The 12,055-nt window shown below is 38.1% G+C and overlaps 1 protein-coding gene across 1 annotated transcript in view; it reads right to left on the bottom strand.

Moving 5' to 3' along the window:
- LONP2 (lon peptidase 2, peroxisomal) overlaps window positions 1–12,055 on the bottom strand; it is a 95,692-nt gene that overhangs the window by 23,131 nt on the left and 60,506 nt on the right. The window contains exons 10-11 of the mRNA XM_059999832.1: window positions 11,570–11,696; window positions 7,499–7,632 (exon numbers count right to left, since the gene is read on the bottom strand). Coding sequence (XP_059855815.1) covers window positions 7,499–7,632; window positions 11,570–11,696 — 261 coding nt within the window. The remainder of the gene's footprint in view (window positions 1–7,498; window positions 7,633–11,569; window positions 11,697–12,055) is intronic.

Genomic DNA, 12,055 nt, shown 5'->3' with positions numbered 1-12,055 from the left:
ATAAGCATGAACAGATGAAGCAAGACTTTAAATACTAAAAATGCAAAATGAATCAAAACTTGTTAGCCCTATCTGTGCAACCTGGGTCTTTAATAAGAACTCAGCTTAAGTTTGATGGATGGATACTCAACAGCACAAACTTAAATGCTGGCTTAGAAAAATCCTTCTGATAATAAAGCGTCTTAGATTGTGATGACTACTGAACTGCTACAAGCCTTTTAAATCAGTAAATTCTGTAAGGATGTGCAGAAATTCTCAAAGTTGCTGCTTAAAGATTAGGAAAATGTAGGCCAATTTAAATTCGGCCCCCATAACAACACTAAAACTGTGGCTCGTCACACTGTATTCAAAGACCTCTTAACATCAGACGTAGGCGTATCTTCAGAAACTAAAAATCTGACTTCTGAGTATTATTATAACAATTTAAAATAAACAGCCCAAGCATCTGGTCTGTGGTTTCTGGGTTCAGAGGCAAACATACAAATTACTCTCTCTTTTTTGTTCTAACTCTAGCCAGAAAGGAAGATATGGGATTTGGGTTAAAATGTTTGAGGATTTTTATATGTAACTGGAGCCAAGTAATAAGAAACGACTCAATTATCCTCACTTTATTAAAAACAGCTAACAAAGTTTTTATGTCCTCAAACAAAACAAAACAAGAACAATATCAACAAAATCCACATTAAAAGCTGACAAGTAAAGGTTGCTTCCATTGTTACTGAAGAATCATTCATTTGCTTGGGGGTCTTATTAAGCTTTTCTCCCCTGAAGGTCCAGCCAACAGAGTTATACAACTATTCTTAACTGTTCCTGCAGCACAGAAATTTCCACTCTCTGTTAACAACCCAAACCACAGGTCTTCTTTAAAACTCTAAACAAACTATTTCAATCTTCAGGAATGGGGGTTGTATTAATAGAAACGAAATGTATAATAACCTTCTTTAAAATAAGTAAAAAAAAAAAAATCTGTGAGAGCCAGCCTTCAAGATGGTCCCCAATGATCCCTGCTCCCATGGAGTGCCATCTCTCACAGGGTTGGTCTGTATGACGAACGGAATGTGGCAGAAGTGAGGATTATAAAAGCCTGCAGCTTCTGTCTTGGGCTCTCTGTTTCTCCCTTTTGCACAGCACACTCTCTGGGGAAGCCAACAGCCGTGTCCTGAGCCTAGGAAGAGGCCTAAGTGGAGAGAACCTCAACATCTGGCCAACAGTCAGCAAGGAACCTAGGTTGCTATGAGATATTGTGATTTTAAGAAGTGTTTCTCATCTGTATCTGCCCATCATCCAGGCTCACAGTTCCCAAAGCCTTTAGAGTATCCTAAGTGTTGACAGTGATAAAGCTGTCTTTTGTTATGTGAATGAGGTGACTTTTAGGGGCACCTAGGATGGGTGCTGGTTGCCAGGAGATTAGAGGGTTGAAACTTTCTGTCCCACCCACTGGTATCTGGGGAGGGGGGAAGGGTCTGAGGTTGAAGCAGTCGCCACTGGCCAACAATCTAGTCAATCATGACTAAGTAACAAAGCCTCCATAAAACCCCCAAAGGACAGCTTTTTGGTCCATTTTTGGAGAGCTTCCCTGTGCCAGGGTGCCAGGCCCCAGGCTCCACGACGATGTGGTCTCCTTTGTTCCGAACCTCACCCTATGAAGCTGATTCGTATCCTTTAATATCCTTTTATAATAAATTGGTAATCTAGTGGGTAAAAGGGGGCATCTCCTGAGTTTGGTGACACGTTCTAGCAAATTAAGCCCAAGGAGGGGATCGTGGGAAACTCCAATTTGAGCCAGTCAGTCCGAAGTACAGGGAATGACCCTGGTGTATGACCTGCCTCTAGCGGAGGGCAGTCTTGTGAGACTGAGTCCTTTGCCTGTGGAATCGGATGCTGTCTCTAGGTAGGTAAGTGTCAGAATTGAGTTGAATTCTTAGACACCCAGCTGGCATCCCAGAATTGCTTGCTGGTGTGGGGAAGCCTCCACATACACAGTGGAATTGGGTGGGTCTCGGAACCTTTTCAGCTAACAGCCATATCAGTGAGCCTGGAGGCAGATCCGCCCTGAGCTGAACCTCCAGTTGGCTGACAGCTTGACCAGAACCTCACAACTACCCAGCTAAACTGCTCCTGGATCCCTGACCCACAGACACAGTGAGATGATAAACGCTTGCTAACTGATTTACTAAGTTTTGGGGTAATCTGTTACACAGCATTGAATAATGTAAAATCCAATAGATAAAGGGAAGATCCTGCAACAGTTAGAAGACTGCTCCAAGAAGTCAAAGACAAAAGAATTTAGCAAAAAGTTACACAAAGCTCAGAGGTTACTTCCTGAAAACATTATATATAGTATTTTCCATTAAAATAAGAAATTCATGACATTAGACAAGAGAATGGATATGCTTCAGATTTGGCGATGACTAGTAGGAAAAAAAAAAAGAGCTGAAAGGATCAAAACCACTTGTTTCTCCTGCAGGAACAGCTTCCTGTTTTGGTTACAAAGGATTCATGCTTAAAATAACCATCGTAAAGCATGCTGAGGGTCTGAGAAGTCAATGGCAGGAAGCCACAACAAAGAGCCCTGAATGCAGCCCGACAGAAGATGATTCCTCCGGAGAAAGGACCCAAGAAAGGCTAAGGAAAAAGCTACCCTAGCAAATGAGTGGCATGTAAAGTGAGGAAGGCCCATCAGAATGCGGCTCTCCTCTCAGCATCTGCCCCCCGCCCCACTCCAGCAATGAGCAGACTTGCTAAAGTGGCAGGCAGGATACCTCTCCTCCAGCCGGCATACTCTTGCTGACAGCCAAGAGTGTGGTGACCCAGGAAAATTAAGCTAATGAAGGAGGAGAATAGTGCTGTAAACTTTGAATATTTTATTTTGATGCATTTTTAACTGTGAAGTCTGGAAAGGATACACCAAAAATTAAGGATATTATATCTGCCTGTTTCCACTATATTAGGTTGATTTCACTGTCCTACATAAGGCAAACATATCAGAGAAACAATACATGTTGAAATGCAATTCAGTCAAACTGGGACCCAGACTGAACTAGAGAAACTCCTAGAGTTAGATTTGTGGTCTAGCCAGCCCAATGTTTTGTGGCCAGTGGGGGCCCAGGGCATCTATCATGAGAGGATAGGCATGTTTTCACTGACATCAAATCCTAATGCTTGTGATTCATACCACCCAACCACTTAGCCCTTTTTCCAATCTACAGCTTCTATTTTCTTATGGACTGGGAAGTAGACAGCTAAGTTTATAAAGATGTGTCTGTTAACAGAGTCAAATAGGCAAGGCTTAGTGTTTATTGGGGAATTCTGTGAAGGGACTTATGAATCAAATCAGGGTCAAACCAGACAGCTGCTGAGAATCCTACTCAAGTAAGATTTTATAATAATCAAGTCACCCAAAGGTACGAAACAAAGGCTATAGAGACTGGTAATTCTTCACAGGCATTTTTTCTACCTCCTTTGTCTGTCGTCACTATTTCTATTCAACATCTTCCTGGAGGTCCCTGCTAGTTCATTAGGAAAGAACCGAAATAAAAGGTATAATGATCAGAAAGGAAAAAGTAAAAACTGACATTATTTGCATTTGTGATAACTGATGGTATGTGTAGAAAATCCAGAAGAGTCTACAGTAAGAATTAATAAGTCAATTTGGCAAGTTTGCTGGATACAAGTCAATGTAGTATTCCCATATACTAGCAACCAAAAAAACTAGAAAATTAAAAATACTATTTATAATGATACACACACATAACACACACATACAAGGATCAATTAACTAGGAATATATTCAATATCGAAAGAAAAATATGCAAAAGCTCACCACTGAAAACTATTAAAACACTTAAAAACATTTATTAAGACAAATAAATGAAGCTAGTCATGAACTTGAAGACTTGATAATATCAAATTGTCAATTCTCCCCAAACTAATTTACAGATTCAACGCAATCACAATCAAAATATCAGAAGGTGTTATTTATTTATTTACTTATTTATTGGTAGAGATTGACAAGCTGATTCTAAAATTAACACAGATATTTGACGGACCTACAATAGCCAAGGCAATCCTGGAGAAAAACAAACCTGGAGGATTTACACTATCAGGTATCAAGACTAAATGAGATGCAGTCGTTCTTGAAACCGTGTTTGATGCTGCCACTGGAAATTTCATCCAAAGTACCCACCCCCACTTACCATAAGTCAGCTAGTTTAATTCATTTTTCCTTTAAGTGTTTATCTAAGATCTCCATAACATAACCACATACATATTGCTTTAAGTGACATTTAAAAAGCTTATTCAAAATAACATCTAACACACTTCATGAATAACTGCTAAACCCGTTAATTTTGTCTCTTTCTTTCCTAAGCAATTTTTCAGGTGACTTCGATGACAACAGTTAAGAAACTAACATCTTGAGGTACATTAAGTTTAATGTAGCTTCTCCAATGAACACCGTATTTTTCAAAAATAATTGAGAGTGCTCCATATTCTAAGAAACTTTATAAAGATTGGTTATAAAGTGAATCTTTCTTTGCTGAGGATAATTTTTGATGAAAAAATCTCATTAGATATTAACTGGACATATATGGTACATGAGTGACTGAACAAATGGACATATGCCTAACGCTTTAGAGAGAAACATCCAAATCTGCAAAACTGAATACATGGAACATGTGTGTCCTTGGCTAAAGGCAGGCAAAAGCAGAATAAAACTTTAGCCGCAAACTTTTATCTTTCAACCTAATATCCCAGAAAGGAAAAGGGCAATTCAGAACACACTAATAACATACAGAAAAACATAGGCAGTGCTGCTTTTATGAAATAATTCCCATACTTTATAGGGAAGTGACTGAAACCATAAATATTCCTCCTCTAACACAAATCAATTGGAAATCTCACCCGCCTTCTAAACTCTGTTATTTGTTCTGACAGTTAAGACCCCACAAACACAAAGACAACTGTTCACAGACCAGTATTTCTGGGCCTACTCCAGAAAGTTTGTTCGATATGCTGAGGTTTCTGCCTGTCTTTAAAGCTTATGGCCTGAAATTACTTTTCTTCCTGGCAGCAACTCTAGGTCCAGCAATACTTTTAACATTAAAAATAGCTCCCTCACTGCACTACTTGAAATTTCTAAAACAACTTCTATTTTAGACTCTAATTTTATGTAATTCATTTCTTAATGAGCAACTTTCAGTTACTAAGCTAGCTGCATTTGAACTTTGTGGCATGAGAACCCAATAGAGACTTTTTTTTGGTAGAAATTTTCCTTTTGGCTTGGTTGAGGTCATAAACATCAATTCAGGATACCTTATAATTATTTTACTAAAATCTGGAAGAGAGTCACCTACATACTCCAGGGTATCTTACAATGTAAGACCCAGCTTGGAGTCCATGTATCTCTAATAAGAACTACAATCAAAATCATCCTCTCAAGAGACAAGTACTTGTCCTAATTAGTTATTCATATGGGTGTCCTAGGTAATATCTTAACCACCCAAGTCTGCTTAACTATGTTATCTTTTACGATTTGTTCTGTGAATCATGGATTTAAAAAAAAAAAAACAAATAAATGTTACCATGAAACACTGGATGTTCTCACACGGTTCACAAGCTGACCAAGTTCTTGAGTATTTCTGGGTTACCTTTAAATAGCTAATGTGGTCACAGACATTATTAGAAATATGCTAATGGATGTATATAAGCACTGTATAACTATGGAACGCTTCTCTTAACATCAAATCCCTCTGTATGTGTTATTATAAATTCCAAAATAAACTGTCTAAATCCTAAACACAATTTTCAAAATGTGTTAACCAGATAAACTCATTTCACTCTCTGCCTTTCTATTATATCACAGACAAGAACAAAAGGACACAGGCTCGGGTGCCAGAGGCCACAGCACGAAGGGAGGGTTCTAAGAATAAAAAGGGGAAACTCATGAGGATCTAGCCCTTATATTAGAAAGGGAAAAAAGATTAAAAAAACATTAGTTCTACACTGTCACTGTCAGCTACACCGAGTGACACAATTCTTAATAGGCTATCACTCACCTAGGGTACTTTTTAAAAATTCAGATTTCTGAAAATGGTGGTCTGAACATGTGTTTATCTTTAAACTTCCTCTCCAAATCCTATTAAAATGACAAGAAACAAACAAACAAAAAGAATAAACCCACAAGAACAAAAAGAGTAAGAAAGAAGAAAAGAGATGCTAACAACATTTTGGATAAGTGCAAGTAGATGGGCAAGAAGTAATAAACACTTAGCAGGCTAGAAAATGTGGAAACTTTAATGTCTGTGAGGGTGGGGGTGCAGTGGTTATCCACAAAGAATCAGGAATTTGAGGTACTCCTGAAAAGATGGGTGAGAAGTGGGACTAAAGACAACAAGTTTTTTCAGTCTCTGTAAGAAATAATTATGGGTTTAAGATCCCTCTCCTACTCCACATAACAAGGGCCCCCCCCCGCCCATTCAACAGAAGGTGGGAGGTTCACTCTCTGGAGAAATGAACCAGTGAGGTTCTAGGCACAGTGCGAGCAGGAGTGCAACACATGTGAGGAAGAGGAGGATTTGGGAAAGTCTACTCTTTGGATGATACTGTGGTTGAATGTACTGCGCTTAGCAATAGAAGGAGAAGCAGGGAAGATGTTTCACTGCATCTGTTCTACTGAGCTTACCACAAACTATATGGTTTGTGATTTGGTTCTTCAGCCATATTCATCAAAGTCCTTTCTAGAAAGACCTATGGAAATGGTAGAACATCTAATAAGTCTCTTTACTATGAAAGAGTAAAGAGATTCTCTACTGCTCAAGTCATGTGTGTGAAAGCAAATTTTGGCAACTACGCAGCAGCATGGCCTGGGGCAAGAAGTTAAGACATTTTAACTGGGCACCGAAGGAAATGTCCACATGTCATTAACTCGAGGAATAGACTCCTTCCCTTTTTTTCCTTGTCACCACCTCCACAATTCTTTTTCAAAGAAAAAATAGTTTAAATTACATCTTAAATGTGTATCTATCAAAGAAAATGTGTGAGAAAAATATTACACATGAAGCTATTCCAGAGAACAAAGATCTGCCCCTGCAGTACTTGGACAGCTTGGATTTTTTTTTTTCTCTTTTCTTTTTACTGTTGTAGCAACTTTCTATGCTATAAATATTGAATGACTTAACAATCTGGATCAGAAGGAAAAATGAGAACGCCAGAACCCAAACATAAAGTGTACCATCATTACAAAGCTGGAGAAAAAATATCCCTAAAGCATTAACACTAAGTATTATTCCTGCTCAAACTCTGTATTATTTGTAGAAAAGAATCCTCTTGATAAAATACATCAACCATTAAGTTTTACTTACTCACTGGATGCACTTACCAGTTGAGAAACATGTGCCATTGCTCCAAGGACCACCCCACACTATCCCTCCACATCCAACTTTTTTTGCCATTTACCCCTAGCCACCAAGCCTGTAGGCACCAGATCAAAGTCACAGACCTTCTCCCTCAGCCACATCAGGACGGTCCAATCTGGCCTCTCTGTGCTGTCCCTCTGCCACCTTCACAGCAACAGCTCGGCAAATGGCCCCCAGCTTCCTGTCCAGAGAGCGAACCCCTGCCTCTCTGGTGTACCTGTCATCAAAGAAAAATATTTTATTTTTGGCTAAACACCACCTGTAAAAATAGAAGTCATGTGATTAACAACTACCCTAAAGGAAGTGTACGTTTAAAAGTTTATTACAGTTTCTTGAGTACTAACTGCCTCACCTTTAAAAATTCCTCTGTATTCTTATTTCTTAAATATTCAGAGTATTTCCAGCTACAACTTTTCCTTTTATATAGAATATCTTGGACCATTACACTATACTTAAAAGTGAATTACTGGTTCTTCAATTTATAGCGCCAAAGTAAATTTAGCAGCACATAAAACATGATCTACTCCTTGATGATATGTGTAAGTGCTTTCTTAAAATCTGTCGATTTAAGAAAATTCTGATAAATTTATTATACATGAAACATTGCTGAAAGAATCAGAAAAATAATTTTTTTCCAAACTAAAGCAAAAATAATTGGAGACAGAAATCTAGTCTTTACCTGGAACTGTGCTAATTACCTCTATTTAGTGTCTTTTCATTGTAGAGACTTCTAAAGAAAGAAATATGCTAATGATGCAAGCATTGTGATATAGTGGAAAAGGTTCTAAATGTGGTTAAGCAGAGCTGTCTTAAAAAACATACACGTTAGACTCAAATTCCATAAGCCACTTCATCATCCTTTATACAGTACAACCATTTTTGGCCACCCAGCTCTGGATGAGTTTGAATGGACAGCATCAGCTAGAGAATGCAGTTTTATCTGAAAAACTGGATTTGATTAGGCAGTCAGACATATATTCAAGACTCTGGGGAAGCAGATTTTTTAAGTTCTGAGAAAAGACAAATAAAATTCTTGGCTAAACACTCTAAAGTAAAAAACTAATTTCAATCAAAGGAATAGGAAGATAAAGGAATAAAGTCCATATTATACAAATGCATGTAATTTCACTAAGAAAGAAAATAGGGAGGCACGTTAAAAATAAACAAACCAACATGTAAAAACAAAAACAAAAACCCAATGTAGCTTCCTAGACAACTATTTGATGAGCTCAGATGAAAGGGTTTGGACAAAAGATGAAAGAGAAGGTCCTGAAGATGCTTACAGAGCGATGGTCTGAACATGCAGAAATGGTACCAGGAAGTTCAGAATGAACTGGAGCTTGCCAAAAATAATAAGGACGTCAACAACAACAACAAAAAACTTTTTTTAGGTTTGGAACAATCATGGGCTAGGAACTAATGCAGACAGTATAATATTAACAGCGACTGGAGGAACGTAGACACAACTGCTGGTTTGGTTTAGTAATTTTAAACCAAAAAAGGAAGAATCACCAGTGTCAAATAAGAATTGGTTAATGTTTCCTAACCATGACTAGATGATCATGAAGACACTAATTTTCAGAGGACATAAAACTAACGTACTGGATGATAATCAAGATTAAAAAAAATCAATTTGCTGCAATGGTAGCTGAAACTAAAATGTATATTAAAATATACATAATTATAAACGTCTACATCTGGGCTTTAAAAAATTCAACCCTATAAAGATGGAATGAGATAGACCAAGTGCAGCAGAAATTCAAAGAACTAAAGGTGTTGGGTAACTATATGTGCAACAGGCAAGAGGATAACCTAAAAAAGCTAAGAATCTCGGGCTTCCCTGGTGGCACAGTGGTTGAGAGTCCGCCTGCCAATGCAGGGCACACGGGTTCGTGCCCCGGTCCGGGAAGATCCCACATGCCGCGGAGCGGCTGGGCCCGTAAGCCATGGCCGCTGAGCCTGCGCGTCTGGAGCCTGTGCTCCGCAACGGGAGAGGCCACAACAGTGAGAGGCCCACGTACCGCAAAAAAAAAAAAAAAAAAAAAAAAAAAACCAAAACCAACCAAAAAAAAGCTAAGAATCTTGAGACAGTCATAAAATAATACAGTCAGAATAAGAAAATCAGTGGTCTTCTTAACACCGTGAACTATTTAGGCTATGTCTGAAACACTGAGTTCTGCTCTGGGTGTTTATTTTAAAAGAGACATTGACATCACAGAAATCTTTCAGGAGAAGACTAATCAGGAAGGTGAAAAGTCTTGAAAGTGGGTCAAGAGGAATGGTAAAGAGAATAGGACAGGAGATCAGCTCAGTGCTTTGTGACCGCCTGGAGGGGTGGGATAGGGAGGGTGGGAGGGAGGGAGACACAAGAGGGAAGAGATATGGGAACATATGTATATGTATAACTGATTCACTTTGTTATAAAGCAGAAACTAACACACCATTGTAAAGCAATTATACCCCAATAAAGATGTAAAAAAAATTAAAAAAAAAAAGAGTAGGGATATTTAGCCTGAAGAAGAGAACATTTATGGGATGTGGACCTGACAGCATTTTTTTTTAATACCAGAAAGGCTGTACAAGGGAGGAATTAGATTCTAGGTGTACATATAGGGCAGAATGAGAAAACTATAGGGAGGTGAATACAAAAACTCTTTCATAACAATTATATTTACTCACCAAGGAGTGGTTTGCAGTAAGCACTGTAATTCAAGCAGTCTAGTTACCCTGGGAGGTAAGGAGGACTAGATGACTTCTAAGACTTCCTCCCCTCCTCCCAAACACTATGGGTCCATGACTACGACACAGGAAAAGATGAAAAACACACGAAAGATGAAAATCTATGTCCTAAGTTGGGTAACTCACTATATACCCAAAACTTGCCTGGAGTAGCAAATACCTGTGCTGTTTTTATAAAAATTAAAACTGCTCAGAGAAATTTCCTAATGTTCACAGCTTTTAATAGCTGATGTTTTGAGCTAACAAGTATATAAAAAAGAAATAATTCTCCAGGCAACAACTGGGAAATACAAATAGTGATTATTCTTTAAGTCATTAGTATTTAGCTCCAGATAAGCTATGAATGGATATTTTTCTCTATCACTCATATTTTACAGATGGGGAAGCTATCAAAAAGGTTAAGTGACTTGTTGAAAGTTACCCAAAGACATGAGAGGTATTATCTGGAATAATGATATTTTTGGAAGACTCTGGTGCAGAAATCACCTACTTTATTTCTCCTGGCATTATCCACACAATAAATCACAAGTTAAGAAAAGGAACTCCTAGGTCAGATTGAGTCTTACTTGTTTCATAAGTAAATTTAAACAGACTTCCAAACAGACTTCCTTAAGAAGGCTGGCTTAGATCAAAAAGCAGCCTGACTGGCCAAACTCTAAGTCAAAGTTCAAAACAGAGGGAGACTTCACTTCTTTTGAAAAAACAGTGGTTACTGGGAACGGGCTGCATGAGGAGTTCTGGCAGCCCGACACAATTTGCCAGATGATGCAACAGACCTGCAATACTGAGCCAGGAAAACTGTGAGAGGCTATTGTAGATAGAAGTTCTCAACAGGATATATTTTCCATTCAAACATGCAATCTATAAATCAGACTCAGCAATACTCAACTCAGATAATTTATGTGCTGCTTGCCATGGGCTTAACCACTTGGTAGCTAACTCAGGAAAATACCTTCTCTGTTGTTCTGGTGTTAATTCTGAAGATGAAAACACTAAGGATATTTTTAAAATCTCTCAAAGAGAAGAAAAGAAAATCTGAATAACTTAAAACTGATGTCTGAAAGTACCATCTCACTCTCAGGAGAATTCAAGTTTCAAGATCCTGGGACATAAAAGGTGTCTCAATATTTTCCATGTTTTTGGTTGTTAAATTTATCAAATTAATCCCTTATACTGCAACAGTGGAAAAGTTGAAATTCTGGCTCAACTGAAGTCCTTAGTTATCTATGAAGATACTCTAAATGCCTTCCCTGTGAATTTCTGCCTAATACAGAGCCCTGTGTAAATCAATAGTTATGGAAATGCTTGCTGGGAATCTGCTGGAGAGAGAAAAATGGATGCTGTGAGTTGCCAGTGAAATAGGAATCTCATTTTCAGATCTGAACATTATTGAAGCCTCAGGACGGCTGACTAACCTGGTGATGATGTCGAGAGTAGTAACCTGAGGGATCTGAATCTGCTGAGGAGTCAGCCCATGCTGTTCCAGTTGCTTTGGGATCAAGTGCCTGTGGGCAATCTCTATCTTTTCCTCTTGTGTATACCCTGGAAAAGAAGCGATTTTGCTTTGTGATTATTCACATTGCTTCCACAGTGCCATGCTTCATTAATAAATCCAACACAGATGCAATGGATCTTGGATTTAGAATGAATTTAAGTATGACTTCAACTAAGATTATAATCAGAATAAAGAAATTTAATCTCCAATCAATAATTGTTAAAATTTCCAACTTTTTCACAAACAAAATAAGCACTTACTAAGTAAGCACAGTGTTTGAAAAGTCTTCTGATTAATGATGTATCTCTCAAAGAAGAGAAAAAAATCTCAGTTTCATTAACTTAGAGATAATTACCTCCTTAACTCAAATGTGAGCTTTTATTATTTAATAGGAAAATAATACATC

Source organism: Delphinus delphis, chromosome 20 (genome assembly GCF_949987515.2).
Source record: "Delphinus delphis chromosome 20, mDelDel1.2, whole genome shotgun sequence".
NCBI classification, from domain to species: Eukaryota; Metazoa; Chordata; class Mammalia; order Artiodactyla; family Delphinidae; genus Delphinus; species Delphinus delphis.
Note: the sequence above shows the minus strand (reverse complement) of the source record. Positions and strands in the feature narration are given on the sequence as shown.